At 36.9% G+C, this 15,932-nt stretch overlaps 1 protein-coding gene across 1 annotated transcript in view; it reads left to right on the top strand.

Moving 5' to 3' along the window:
* Positions 1–15,932, top strand: part of LOC103590853 (vacuolar protein sorting-associated protein 13B) — a gene marked incomplete at both ends in the record, with an annotated part of 498,786 nt that overhangs the window by 32,427 nt on the left and 450,427 nt on the right. Inside the window, one exon of the mRNA XM_008573178.1 lies at positions 9,749–9,876. Within this exon, the coding sequence (XP_008571400.1) occupies positions 9,749–9,876 (128 nt within the window). The remainder of the gene's footprint in view (positions 1–9,748; positions 9,877–15,932) is intronic.

The following is a 15,932-nucleotide window of genomic DNA, read 5'->3' as shown; positions in this document are numbered from 1 at the left end:
CCATTAATTTTTAGTTATCATTGCATTTAAACTATAATGTCACCTAACTTTGAAGTTTTTTGAGAAAGCATTGTAATATTAAGTGCATTGCAAGTTTTTCAAATGTGGAGTTCTTTGGAAATAAGTATGTCATTCCAATTTTTATATAAACTGGCAAGAATTCAGCAAAAATTCAACCAAATAGTTTTGTATGCAGTCTTTTCATCCCTTTTTAGCTTTCAGAACAAGATTATAGTTTCCAGATGAAATTCTGAATGTCACATAGTGATGACATATATTTTCCTGGTTGGCTCAACATGAGATGCAGTTTTGCATGCCGTGTCACGCTGACTTGCAGACTCCACAAGCCATTAGTTCCCAAGGGACTTTCAAGAGTGATAGTATGAAATGCAGGTTGTATTTTGATGAAAAGTCTGAGGCATTATTGAAGTTCTATGACAAGTTGCTTAAAGCTTTAATTATTATCTAACCTTTAGAAATTTAGAAAATAGTATAACTATGTAAAGGTCACTTTCTCTTCAAATTATTTAATTTTATATTGCCAAATAAAGTTGCCAAAAGTAATGATCATTGTAAAATATAGATCAAGAATTAGGAAGGTATGGTAGATAAACCAGTAGACTAGGGACCAAAACACCAAGATTTTGGTGCTCTCTCTACCCATGACAAGCTGACCTCATACAGCCCCATTTTCTTCATTTATAAAATGGTAGTAAGCCTCAAGAAATGCCAAAAAAAATAAATAAATAAAATAATAAAATAGTAGTAATCATACCCAACAATACTTCACAGTGTTGTTCTAAGACTCAAATAAATTAAGAGATGTGAAAGTTCTTTAAAATCATAAAACACAACTCAGAAGGTAGAGATCACATTTTTAATGTTTGGATTTTAAAAGAAAAGCTGTATACTTCAAGCATGGTGAAGCTTATTTTTTCTAGTAGCTCCTGACCTTGTAGTATAATTTTTTTCTTTCTTTTCTCGTTTGGCTTTTAACCATCTTCAAGTTACCTTAAAACCCAGTATATCAATTCATGTCTACAAAATATTATTTCACACTGGTCTTTCTTCTTTTTTATTATTTGTCGAACTGACTTTATTACACCAGTCTTATTTTTCTTTTTCTCTTTTTTAAAGGTGTCTCATATTCAGTTGCCTACACATCTCTGCTTAGATATCTTACAGGTCACTCAAGCCTAACTTGTCTTATTCCCTCTGCCTTCCTAAATCTGTGCAATTATTACCTCTGCCCCCCTCCCGCCCCCCCCATTCACCATGTTGTTCAAGCCTGAAACCTAGGATTCATTCTTAGTGTCTCCCTTTCCTGTCCATTCTATCTCCAGGTTATATGAGAGCACTTCAAAAAGTTAATCGAAAGATTTGTATTATCTTTCAACTCTATTTTTCCATGAACTTTTTGAAGTGCCCTTGTATCTTGAATCTTTTTGTTTGTTTGTATGCTGCAACCCTAGCTATTTCTTGTACAGAATAATGCAAGAGTATCCTAACTGGTCTCACGCTGTCATTCCACATTATCTCATCCTCTGATCTAAGTAACCCCAATCCATTGTCCAGATGGCAGCAAGTGTCATCTTATTAAAAATCTATATTGGATCATGTCATTCCCTGCTTAAAACACATTAGTTGCTTCTTATTGCACTTCAGTTTAAACCCAGTTCCTTACCATAACCTACAAAATTTGACTTGATCTTACCTCTGTCAGGTTCTTTCGTTCTATCTTTTGTCATTTTTCCTTACACTGATCCTTTTTCATTTCTTCTTACACTTCATACTTTTTCTTGCCTGGGATCTTTCGCATGTGCTGTTTCTCCTGTTTTTGTTGCTCCTTTCAGAGCTGTGTACTTTTTGTTTTTTCCTTTTCATGGCTAGTCAGTACAGGGATCCAAACCCTTGACCTTGGTGTTATTGACACCTCACTTTAACATAGCTATTTACTTTTCATACTCCAGGTTGTTTAAAGAAACCTTCCCTATTCAGTCTCTCTGAAATAGGTCTGTGCAATTCCCCCAAGTTTCCCTACCTTAACACCTCTTTTCTGTCCTCATGTTTCCCATTCTTTTATTTTCTGTCTCCTCCTCTAGAATGTATGCCAAGGACTGTATTTGACTTGTTCATGTTTGTATACCCAGAGTTTAACAACCATTTCTGGCATTGAGCAAATATGTAGTAAATAGTGGTTGCATGAATAAATAAAACCTTTTTCTCTTGTTATTTTTACTTAAGTGTTATTTATTTAGGTATAGAATATAAAACTCACATATCTTAATCATCTTCACCCCTTGTCCTGTAATTGATATAAAGTGGTTTCCTATACCTTGTCGTATCTGTTCCCAGGTTTCCTGGGATGTTTATCAAATATTCAGGAGAAGTTAGCAGCTTGAGGTACTTTTTTTTTTTTTTTTTTGAGGGCTTTCCAGAAAATGCTGGAAAACCTACTAGACAAATTCAAAAAGAGCTGCAACACTTGAGGTACATTTTCAATTGGTATACAGAACCTTTCAGTGTATTCCTGCTACATCAGAATTTAGATATGTTTTAAAAAGTTGAATTATAATAAGAGTAGTCCAACTACAACCCAGGATATTGAGGTAAAATTTTAACTCTAGCCAGGCAATCAGTAAATATAATCTTGAGTTCCTGCAGTGTTCTTAAATCTGTGCTAAGAGCTTTTGGAAATTGCAAGTAGTGTATGATGTGGCTTCCCTTCTGATGAGCTTTAGGTTCTGACTGGAGAGAGAAAAGTAATGTGCAATGTAGTAAACTTTATAGAACTGAGGAATGTTTAGGAAAAGGAGTCATTACTATAGACTTCAAGAACTGGAGAAGTTTTCACTGAGGAGGTGCAACTTGAGGTAGGTCCTAAATAGAAAGGATTTGCAACAGTCAAAGGGGGCCAATTCACTTGGATGGGAACAGTAGGGGAAGACATGGCTTGGAATAGAGATTCTTTAGTGGAAGTAGTGGAAAATAAAGTTGAACAATTTCACAGAGGCAAGACCAGCTTATACAAGGCTTTGAAAGCCAGATAGAGAACTTTTTCTATCTTAGATGCTATTTATTCTTCAATAGTATCCTACAGTTAAGAGTAGTCTGTAGGATGGAACTGAAGGATGAAGGCCTTCTGCAGAACTGTGAGTATATCTACTTAGTAGTGAAGAAGATATTCAACAGGTTTGTAGCCAAGGAAATGAAAAAGGAAGTACAGATTTAGGTTATTTGTGAAGCTATACCAAGAGGTATGTATAAATTTATATTTCTTTCCAGAGACCCCAAAATTATTTTTAGGATCACGAGTGAGTAATAGCTTCTTTCCATGTCTATACATATGTAGCTTAGAACAGAGTGAGAGGTCATCATAAGATAATGCTTCTTACAGTTACTGCACTTTCTACATTATGATAAAAATTTCTGTTACCAATCCATTTCCCTCTTTAGAATGTAAGCTACTCAAAGGCATGACCCCAATCTTATATATCTTTGTTTCCCTAGAACCAAGCACAAGTAGGTACACAGTAATACTTATTGACTTGAACTAAGCAACTTTTCCATAACTCATAAGTCTTGGAAGAGGCCAGCATTTTCCTTTATCTCATTTTCAAGTGTTTTCCAAGCCTCCTCAACAGGATGGAAGAATAGTAATATAATAAGATTCACAAGTTGGCACTTTTTTGCCTTTATTCCTGCTGTGCTGAAATTCTGTAAATCCTTTTGAGGTCTCCTAAAGATATGAACAAATGAGGGACTGAGAGAAAGTCGATGGGGGTGTGATTCCTTCTAATATGTTCTTCAACCCAGTATTTTTGTCTTCAAGGAATAAGGAGGACAATGTGGCTGGAGTAGAGAGAGCACTGGGAAGAGGGATAGAAGGGGAAGTAAAAAAGACAGCAGGGAAGCCAGATCCTATAGGGACTTATATCCCATCGTAAGGACTTTGACTAGTAAAAGTGAGTAAGATGGGATGCCACTGAAGAGCTTTGAGTAGAGGAGTGATATGATCTTTTTTGACTATTTTACCAGTAACACTCTGGGTGCTGTGTTGAGAATAGACCGTAAAGAGGAAAGTGTAGAAGTAGGTAAACAGCTGTTGCCATAGTGTATGCCTGTGATCATGGTGACTCAGACCAGGATAGTATCACTAGAGGATGCAGGTTCAAATTCAGAATGTATTTTGAAATACAGCCAATAAGATTATGGTAATTGTCAGGATGTGTGGTAGGAAAGAGAGGGGTCAAATTTTTTCACATGAACACTGGAAATGTGGATTTGCTATTTACTGAGACATGAAAGGCTATAGGATGAAGAGTATAGGTGTTGAGAGAGACTCAGGAGTTTTGCTTTGGTCATGCTAAGTTTGAAATTCCTATTAAATATCCAAAGAGAGATGTTAAGTATGCAGTTGGATAAATAGTCTGCAGCTTAGAGGATAGATCCAGACTATTCCCTGGACATAGAATCATTATAGTGAAAGCCATGACATTGAGTGAGATCATTTAAGAAGAGTGTGTTTGTAGAGAAGAGAAGTGGCTCAAGGACTGCGCCTGTAAATGTTCCAACATTTGGAAGTCTGGAAAGTGAAGAACTAGCAGGAAAACTGAGAAGGAGCTGCCAGTGAGGTAGAAAGGTAACACAGAGACAGTAGTATCAAGAAAGATGTGAAAAAAGTGTTTCAAAAAGGTGGAAACGGTCAACTATTTCAGATTCCTCTAGTAAGTCGTACTGCCCAGTGTTATTCATTGGCTCTAAAAAACTACCGCCAAAATCTCAGTAACTTAACCCAATAGAATTCATTTCTTATTCAAGGAAAGTCCATTGTTGTGTTCACAGTCTGGTAGCTCTCCTGTAAGCAGTGAATCAGGCACCTTCCATTTAGCCATTCTGCTGATCCTTAGGGCCTCAGGTTCAGAAAAGAGTTTTAAGAAATTATAGGAGATTTTGCTGATGATGTATTATGAGTTCTAAAGGGTAGAATGGAGAAGATTCCAATGTTGTTGTGGATTGAGAGATAGGGTCAGATGCTGGTTGTATAGATCTGTTTAGTGATGAGAGTCTGGGGGATAAGGAGTGTTCTTAGAATTTTGGGCTTCTCCTAGTGGCTCCTGTAAATGGAAGATAAAGGACATAGAGGAATTAATCTTGGGATTTGTCAGGCGGAATTAGGTGGCAAGGCTGTGAGTATTGGGGACTGGAGGGACGTGGTCTTCCCAGGATCACTCAGGTTGTAAAGTGTTATTACAATTTTATAATTAGGTATCAGGCACAATTCTAAGATCTTCTTAATCATGTATGCATAGAGTTACACAACTTAATTTTTCTTTGATCTTCAATTCTACTGAGTTAAAGAAGTAAAGTAATGCAAAGTCAGTCAGTGCAGGGTCTGTCAGATTAGTGTCTAATTTTCAGGGGGATAATACTGAGAAAATGATCTGACTTGTTTGTGGTCTGTGGCATCATCCCTTCTCTCAAACAATGAAAGTGGAATGCCAGAGGTATCTTTAGAAGTGGGAGCCTCAGTTAACCAATCTCTATCTTTCACTCTGGGTAAATGAAATTTAAATGATGCATTTGATAAATACCTTCAATTATATACTTAGTCAATACTTAAAATGCCTGCAGTTGTATATGTCAACTTAAATCACCAAACAAAAGAATGAAATTTTTAGGCCTGGAGTTTATCTTTGGACTGCAAGGACCCCCACAAAATAGTCAAGGATCAGGCCTTATTTTTCCTGCTCTCTACTTAAAAGAGGAAGAATCAAATACACATCAAGTAAACATAATTCATGAATTTTTTAAAGTTAACATTCAGACTATGTACTAGGGTTATAATAGATATAACTTACAACTTCTGTATCGGCAATCAAATAAAATGAGAGAGTTTGGAGTGTTAGCAAAACAGCTTCTAATTGGTCTCTGTTTTCACTCTTCCCCCTCTTCTAGTAATACATCCATTGTGTTAATGTAAGAATTTTCACTTCTTTTTTTTTTTTTCCCCCTTTTTGTCTTTTTTCGTGACCGGCAATGGATCACAACCCTCAGTGTCGCGCCCGTACCGGACTGGAACCGGCAACGGGATCGCAACCCTCGGTGTTGCTCCCGCACCCCGCTCAGCCAGTGAGCGGCCAGTCTGTATGTGGGATCCGAACCCTTGGCGGGAGTGCTGCCGCGCTTCCCAAGCGGCGCACTGTAGCAGTGCGCCACCGGGCCGGCCCAAGAATTTTCACTTCTAAAACTCAAATTTTATTACACTTCTCTGTTTAAAAATGTCCACTGTCTTTTTAGTACCTTCAGGATAAACTGTATTTTTCTTAGCATGATATTTAAGGCCCTTCACAACTAAGCCTTAACTTAACCTTTCTTGCCCTATCTCTAATACACCAGTTGCATTTCTGTGCAGTATACTTCACTTACACTAAACTACTTGCCATGCACGTTGTGCTTCTGTGCCTTTGTTCATGTTCTCTCTGCCTGAAATTTCTTCTTTCTTGGACTTTAGAATTCCTTCTCAACCCAACTCTATGTCACCTCCTTTGCGAAGTCTTTCTTGCCAGTACTTGATTGAATTAGTAAGTCTTTCTGTGTTCCCAGAATGTTTTACAGTACCAAAGTTATCATACTATATGATAATCATGGTATTTAAGTTTATATCTCCCTTGTACCTTATAAGCTCTTGGAGGGTAGGGATTATGTCATATTTTTCAGCCCTTACTGCAGTGTTCCTGGTAAGTAGTAAATGGACATTGAATAAAGTTTTGAGTTCATGATGAATAAGATTTCTTTCTACCTTTCTTTCCCTTCCCTCTTCCCTTTTTTCCCTTCCTCTTTCAAAAAAAAAAAAAAAAAGGAACATTCAAATTCTAGTTGCAATCCAATCGACTGGAGTTTTCTCATTTATAATTTTATAACCCCCTAGGTAGCTTATCTTTAGTTTGTCACTGAACCCTTGTTGTAACTATAAAGAGAAAAGTTTAGGTAATGACTTAACTGCAGAAGGGGAAAGTGTGAAGAGCCAAAATCAAATATTGGAAATCACATATTCCTACAAAAATCAGCATTATTGTTTTATAGTCACACTGAATAATTTGATCTTTTTAATGAACTGTTTTGAGTATAAAATATTGGAAAACAGTGCCAGCCTGTCAAGAGTTACAGCTAACAAGCCAAAGACTGCCTTTTCCAACTTAAAAATCTTAATGCTTCTCCAAGATCTCATGATATTTATTATCTAGAAGTGCATTAACTCATAAACTACCCTGTGGTATTATTTCTGGTGGTGGTAGTGATGGTTGTGGGTGTACACACACTAAGAAAGTTATGGAAGTTCAAACTTTAAGTTATTGTCCATCTATTTTGATTTTAGTGGTCTTGATGGATTAGTGTGATAATCTATATATAACTTGAAAGGTAGATTCTGGATATTCATATCTTTACCACTTACAACAAGACAGTGTTACTCAATGCATTCTCTCTCTCTCTCTCTCTCTCTCCACTCCCTCCGTCTCTCCTTCCTTCATTCCTCTCATTTCTTCCCCTCCCCTTTCTTTATTTCTCCTTTTTTTCTTTCTTGACAGGCTTCAGAATCCCTGCCACACCCAGTGGTTTTCAAGTGAGATTTAGGCAGCTTTTGTTGTTTATCTCCTGAAAGTTCTGGGTGAGAAATCTGAAACCCAAGTAGCTGTAGTGAGTTTTAAGATTCCACATCTTGAATTGATAGAATAAGAAAATGGGACCTAGGTTTCCTGATTCCCCCCAGTACATGCTTTGAAGAAACCTTTATTTAAGTATATTAATCCTACTGGCATCTGAAATTCTCTGAAGAGTTTTTTGGGTTTTTGTTCTGGTTTTTTTTTTTTTTTTTTTTGCTTTAAATCTTAAAGCTGCCTACATGTATACGTAAGCTCCAGGAGGACTGGGACTAAGTCTGTTGTGCTTACCACAGAATTCCCAGTTTCTAAAATAAGCCCTAAAAGATAATAGATACTATAAATAGTTTTTGAGTGATTTGTTTTTGCATGTTGAAATTATGGGATATTTTCATTTTGTCTTCTTTCCACCTCCCTCCTTCCTTCTCTCTTTCCCATCCTCTCTCCCTCCTCCTTTCCTTCTTTCCTTCCTTCCTCCCTCCCTTCCACCTTCCCTCTCTTCCTTATTTTTTGCTGTGCTGCACTTTCTCATTTTAGTCCTGTTAGTATATATTACTTCTCTAATAAAAAGTGTTAAAAAATATATGCCATGTAGCAAGAGACACCTTTAATTAAGCCCGTGAACAGAGGACAATTAACACTTTATCCTAGTTTTTCATGATATCTTGAATAAGACAATGAAATGTGATACTGCAGATCACTCTTGTGCTGAAGTCTGGTTTCTCTTCTGAGGGATTTATCTTCCTTCCTTCAACTTCTTGCCCAGAAATCTAGATAAAGTACGCCCTTCTTCACCATTCAGTCTTAAGCGGTGATATAGTAGTACTTATTATAGAGAGCGTCCTAGGATCTTCAAACTTAATTTTGTAAAAGTCTTGAAAATCAAGATCTGATTTATTTATTAAAAATATATTTTAATAAATACCTAGTAAATACTTTGTTAATAAATAAAAAGTACATAAAATAGTAGAGATGGTCCCTGACATAGGATAGTTTGACATAGGATTTTTCGACTTTACAATGATGTGAAAGTGATAAACTTTCAGTAGAAACCATACTTCAAAGACTTATACAACCATTCTGTTTTCACTTTCAGTACAGTATTCAATAACTTACATGAGATATTCAATGCTTTCTCATAAAATAGGCATTGCGTTAGACGATTTTGACCAACTGTAGGGTAATGTAAGTATTCTGAGCACATTAAGATGGGCTAGGCTAAGCTATGATGTTCGGTAGGGTAGGTGTGTTATATGCATTTTCTATTTGTGATATTTTCAACTTAATGATGAGTTTGTTGGGACATTACCCCATCGTAAGTCGAAGAGCATCTGTACATATAAATTATATGTTTGCATTAACATAAGATGGGTAAATATACAAGTATATGGGTCTGATAGATATATGTTGTTGTAAATTATTAATTTGTTTAAAGTAATTTCTGAAATCTTTAACAAAAGTTTTGATAACAAAATATAAACAGTGGAATATCACATTTCATCTTATGAAGAAATAAGTCTGCCTTTTATGTTATCACAAGCTTCTTTGGTTCACATCAAAATCATTTTTTAAGATTGAGAGATTCTGTGGGTAAGCTTTTGTTATCAGGAAAATTCACTTATGAGAAGACTCCTATCAATTTTGGAAGAATCAAGTGCTTTGTACTTGAATTTTCTTTCTTTCTTTCTTTTTTTTTTTAAGAAAAACTTCTATCGATTTATTACCATTATACTAAGAAGTGGACAAAATCTTTAAGTGACAGCTTAGTGAATTTTCACAAAGTGAATACTTTCATGTAATCAATAAGTATGACATTACCATCACTCCCCAAGTCTACATCCCAATCACCAGTCCCTGACATGAGTAACAAATACTCTCCTGACTCCTAAAAAATTAGGTTTGCTTGTTTTGAATAGTTGCAAACATCAGTAATTTACAAGATAAAATGATCCAATATGACATTTTGTAATCTCATATAGAAGTAATAATCTTAAGCAAGGAAAACAATCTTGAAGATACTTTCTAGATATTTTTTGTGAAATTATAAGTTACATTTCTGTTTAATGATTAGCTGTTCTTAAACTTAGAATCCCGACCATTGTCAGTTCCTGTGAAAGCCATGCTGAATATATCTGAAGGCTGTAGAAGTCCTGAAGAAAGAATGAAAGAATTTATTGGAATAGTATGGAATGCAGTAAAGAGTCTCACACTACAGGTAAAATAAAAGTTAGAAATATTATTGGTCTAGTTCTATGATCCTTTTTAATTTTTGGAATTGTTAATGTTGATAAATTTTCTCATAGGTAACACTCATGTATATAATCTCATTTCCATAATTAAGTTGAAAACAATTAGTGCAATTTGCTTAGTATAAAGAATATTATATGAAACACATATTATATGCTCTTCCTGATAGAAACAAAAAATACACACTTGGAAGCGTGACATCACCAAGTTGGCAGAATAGATGATCCCCAGCATTGCTCCCCCCCACAAGAGATTAACTTACAACTATTTAAACACAAAACCAACATCCTGAAACCATTGGAACTCAGGGGAAGAGGAGAGACCTGCTGAGTCTGTTAAAGCATTGAAGGCTGCGTCAAGTGGAAGGAGGGATCATCCTGATCATTCCCAGCCTCAGTTGCTCTCTGGGCCAGCGTGGCATAGTGCACAGAGAAGCTACCTGGAGATGGCAAAGTTAGTGCAGCACTTTTTGCCCAGAGTTACTTGGAGTCTGCAGAGGAGAAGAGTGCTGTGACCACTGGCAAAAAATAAGTATCACTTTGGAGCACCCCATCCCATTTCTTAGGCCATCAAAGTTACTTGCAAGGTTGCCCTGTGCACTCATAGGAAGGAAGGGCCTCAGCCAACGGGAAGAAGGAATCACTTTGGAAAGTCCCAACCTGCATCTTTAGGACCAGGATAGCACTGTATACGGAGAGGGTCACTGGACCTGCTGTCTCAGAAGTGAGAGGAGAGAATAGAAGGCATCTGTCCAATTTTCCTAGAGGTCTTTGAGTCTTCACAGGGGACTCATGTGGGACCTGCCCCATGGGAAATGTATGCAGGGTAGAGGAGGGGGCCCTGACCCACCAGGGGTGCATTGGGGTACAGTGCTGGCCGCTGATTTGTCTCCCAATTGGCATGGGTGCCATACAATGGAGACTGGTCAGTGTGACAGATCTACAGGGGACAAATTTGAGGTGAAAGACTCAGTCGTGGGCTGGATACTCCATACAGCCCCGTTGCTTTTAGGAGGACCCCACATGATCAGGAAGTGACTAAAAGGCCAACAATTAAAGTCCAGTCCACTCAGAAAGTTTTCCCCAGTCTGAGAAACAACAGCAAGGCACCATTTTAGCATGGGCAAAGTTCAAGTTCCGGTCGTGCAGTATGTTTCTGCCAATCTAGTAATTAACTACAGGACCACATATTAGTTCCAGGCAGTGTTTAAGTTGTGGTAGTTGCTTGTGATCCATCAAAGAATGGAAAAAAAAACACAGACCAGAGACAAAGTTATGATATTGAGCAGTAAAGGTCTAATACCACCAAAGAATACCTACAAAACAATGTAAAGATGAAGAAAGAACAGAGAAATATGTGCTGTGGTTTGAATGTACCCCCAAGCTCATGTTGGACCTTTACGCCTAATATGGTGGTGGAAGGTGGAGCCTTTAAGAGGTGATTGGATTGCAAGGACTATGCCCTTGTGAATGGATTGATCCATTCATGGAGTTGTCATGGGTGTGGTTCTGATGGCTTTATAAGGAGACCAAGTGAGAAGGTTAGCTGTTTTGCTCATGACATCTTTGCCTTATGACACTCTGCATCACCATGGGACCTTGTACAGAGCCCTATCCAAGTAGAAGGCCCTCACCGGATGTTTTCCTGGACCTTGGATTTCCCAGCATCCAAAACTGTAAGAAATAAATTTCATCTCTTTATAGATTACCTAGTCTCAGGTATTCCATTATAAGCAACAGAAAACAGACTAATACAGAAAATTGGTACTGAGATTATGGTGTTGCTTATAACAAATACCTGAAAATGTGGAAGCAGCTTTGGAACTGGATAATGGGCAGAGGCTAGAAGAATTTGGAAGAGCATGCTAGAAAAAGCCTAGATTCTAGTGAAGGCTTAGAAGACAAGAAAACCAGGGAAAGTCTGTAACTTCTTAGAGATTGGTTAAACAGTGGTGACCAGAATGGTGACAGAAATATAGACAGTAAAGGCCATTCTGAGGTGGTCTAAGATGGAAATGAGGAAACTGGAGCAAAAGTTACCATTGTTATGAACTGGCAAAGAACTTGGCTGGATTTTATCCATGCCCAAAAGTTTTATGGAATGTGGAATTTAAAAGTGGTGAACCAGGGCATTTGGCAGATAAAATTTTTAAGCAGCAAAGCAGTAGGGCAGCTGCATGGCTACTTGTAACAACCTACACAGAGTTATGGTAGCAAAGGCATAATGTAAAGCCAAAATTTATAATTAAAAGGGAAGCAGAGGTAAAAAATTAGAAAACTCTCAACCTGGCCACATAAAGGATGAAACTGTGTTCGTGAGAGGAAACAAGTGGTGTAGCCCAGTGACTATCTGCTAAGGATATTAGTAGAGAAAGAAGAGGTCATCAAGAGAATAGAAGAACCACCCTGAAGGCATTTCAGAGATCTTCAAGGCTACCTCTCCCATCATAGGCCCAGAGGCCTAGGAAGACAATGGTTTTGTGGATTAGGCCTTGGGTACCATCCATAGGCTCACTTCCAAGGGCTTCCTCAGGAAGCTGCTCCCTGCATTCCAGCAGCACAGCACTCCTTGGTTGCCCCAGCTGTAGCTAAATTGGCCCCAGGTGCTGCTGGACCCACCACTTCAGAAGATACAAGACAGAAACCTTGGTTATATCCATGTGGTATTGTCTGCAGGCTCATGTAAAGCCAGAGCTATGGAGGCATGGCAGCTTCCACCCTGATTTCAAAGGATGTATGGAAAAGGAAGAGATTTGTTACAGGGGTGGAGTCATCACAAAGATCCTACAGTAGAACAATTCCTAGCAGAAATGTGTGGTCAGAGTTGTAACAGAAAGCCTTCATCAGGGCCATACCTAGTGAGCCATGGGAGCAGGACTGCCATGGAAACCCCAGAACAGTAGAGCTACCAGCAGGCAATGCCATCCTGGGAAAGCCACAGGAGCAGGGCTCCCTAAGGATTTAGAGGCTCAACCCCCACTTCAGTGTGCAGAGGATGCTAGACATGGAGTCAAAGGAGATTATTCTACAGCTTTAAGATTTAATACCTGCCTTGCTGGGTTTTGGACATGTTTAGGACCTGTTATTCCTTTCTTCTCTCCTATTTCTTCCTTTTTGAATGAGAATATACACCCTATGCTTATCCCACCATTGTATCTTGGAAGTAGATACTCAACAACTTAGGTACACAAGGCGTGTACCTCAACACAGTAAAGGCCATATATGACAAACCCACAGGTAATACAATACTAAATGGACAAAACTTGAAGACTTTTCCTGTAAGATATGGAAAAATCAAGGATGCTTACTTTCCCCATTCTTATTCAACATAGTACTGGAAAATCTAGCCAGTGCAATAAGGTAAGAGAAAGAATTAAAGGGCATCCAAATTGGAATGGAATAAGTCAAACTATCCCTATTTGCAGATGACATGACCATATACATAGAAAACCCCAAGGACTAAATCAAAAAATTACTGGAACTAATAAATGGATTCAGTAAAGTGGCAGGATACAAAATCAACATACAAAAATCAGTAGTGTTTCTATACACCAATAATGAAATATCTGAAGAAATCAGGAAAGTAATCCCATTCACTTTAGCTGCCAGAAAAATGAAATACCTAGGAGTAAATTTAACCAAGGATGTGAAAGATCTCTGCAATGAAAACTATAAAACATTGGTGAAAGAAATTGAAGATGATATAAATAAGTGGAAGGATATCCCATGTTCATGGGTTAGAAGAATTAGTAGTATCACTATCAAAATAGCAATGGCATTCTTCACAGAAATAGAAAAAATAATCTTGATATTTGTATGGAACCACAATGACCCTCTATAGCCAAAGTAATCTTAAACAAAAAGAACAAAGTTGGAGACATCACACTACCTGACTTCAAAATATACTGTAAAGCTGTAGTAACCAAAACAGCATGTTACTGGCATGCAAACAGACAAATAGACCAATTGGACATAATAGAGAGCCCAGAAATAAATCCACACGTTTATAGCCAACTCATTTTTGACAAAGGTGCCAAGAATATACATTGGTGAAAGGACTTCCTCTTCGATAAGTGATTCTGGGAAAACTGGATATCCATATGCAGATGATTGAAACTAGATCCTTATCTCTCACCATACTCAACAATCAACTCAATATGGATTAAAACCTAAATTCAAGATTCAAAGCTATTAAACTACTAGAACAAAACACAGAGGAGATACGACATGACATTGGAATGGGCAGTGCTTTTTTGAACAAGACTACAAAAGCATACACACCTAAAGCCAAAATAGACAAACAGGACTACATCAGACTAAAAAGCTTCTGTACAAGAAAGTACACAGTTGACAAAGTGAAGAGACAATCTACAGAATGGGAGAAAGTGTTTGCAAACTACATATCTGACAAGGGGCTGATATCCAGACTTGATAAGGAACTCAAACAACTCAACAGCAAAAAAACAAATAGTCTAGTTTTAAAAAGAATAAAGGACCTGAACAGACACTTCTCAAAAGATGACATATAGATGGCCAACAAGCACATGAAAAAATGCTCAACATCACTAATCAGCAGGGGAAATCCAAATTAAAACCACAATGAGATACCATCTCACCCCAGTTAAAATAGCTGTTATCAAAAAGACAGAAAATAACAAATGTTGGCCAGGTTTCAGAGAACAGTGAACTTTCATACATTGTTGGTGGAATTGTAAATTAATACAGCAATTCTGGAAAACAGATTGGAGGTTTCTTAGAAAACTAAAAGTAGAACTACCTTATGACCTGGCAGTTCCAATACTGAGTATATATATACCCAACAGAAATGAAATCAATATATTGAAGAGACATCTGTACTCCCATGTTCATTATAACACTATTCACAATAGCCAAGAGATAGAATCAACCAAAATTCCTATCAGTGGATGAATAGATAAAAAAAAAACTGTAGTGTATATATACACAATGCAATACCATTCAGCTATAAAAAATAGGAAATCTCCTGTCATTTGCAGCAACATGATGGAACTGAAGACCACCATAGTAAGTGAAGCAAGCCAGACAAAATGACAAATACCACATGATCTTACTCATATGTGGAATCTACACATTTTGAGATGTTTCTTGAGTTTAAAAAATTTAGTTTATTCTATTTTTGTTTCCTCTAAGCATTATTTAAAAAATTTTAAATGGTCAATGTATACAGATCACATTTTTTATCTCACTACTGAGGTAAAAATCTGATTTGAAATGAAATTAACATAAAAGAGCTAATTATTTTTCTACCTAATTACAAATTAAATAGGAAAATTATAATTATGGCTGTTTTCTTATTATTTTCTTAAAATTTTTTCTCACTTTTTTTTATTTTTAAATGCACATAGTTCAGTGTTATTGAATTACTCTCCTTTCATATCATGTTTAACTTGATGAAAGTTAAGATGCTTACCTGACCTCATAGGAATTAGGTAAAAATAATTCAACAGTTGTAAATTTTAGGTTTTTGTATAGATTGTTTCCTTTTTGAATAAAACATTAAAGACTGATACCAGAGGCATCTTTATAGAATTTTTTGTGTACCAGATAGTAATATCAAAGTACTGTGGCCTTCTACTTCTCCTTATGATGTAAAAAGTTGCAAAAGAAAGTCACTCCCATCGTAACAATGAGAATAAACTAGATGATCTACAAATTACAGTTATTTTAAGCCCACAGAGAACTGAGGTTTCAAACTAACATTAATATAGCACCACTATGCTAAAATATAGAAACTAAGGAGCAAACTGCAGACTTAAGAATCTTAGAAAACTCCAAGCAAGATAGATAAAAAGAAAACCTCAGCTAGTTGCATCATAGTCAAACTACTAAAAACCAAACATAAGGAGAAAATTTTAAAAGCAAGTAGAGAGAAAAGGCATTTTATATACAGATGAAAATGGTAAGAATAACTCCTTATACCTTATCAGAGACAATAGAGGCCCGAAGACGCTAGTTACATCTTTTATGTGCTGAGAAAAATAAACTG

This window comes from Galeopterus variegatus, unplaced genomic scaffold, assembly GCF_000696425.1.
Source record: "Galeopterus variegatus unplaced genomic scaffold, G_variegatus-3.0.2 Scaffold886, whole genome shotgun sequence".
Taxonomy (NCBI): Eukaryota; Metazoa; Chordata; class Mammalia; order Dermoptera; family Cynocephalidae; genus Galeopterus; species Galeopterus variegatus.
The sequence above is the reverse complement of the archived record's forward strand: the minus strand, read 5'-3'. Positions and strand labels throughout refer to the sequence as shown.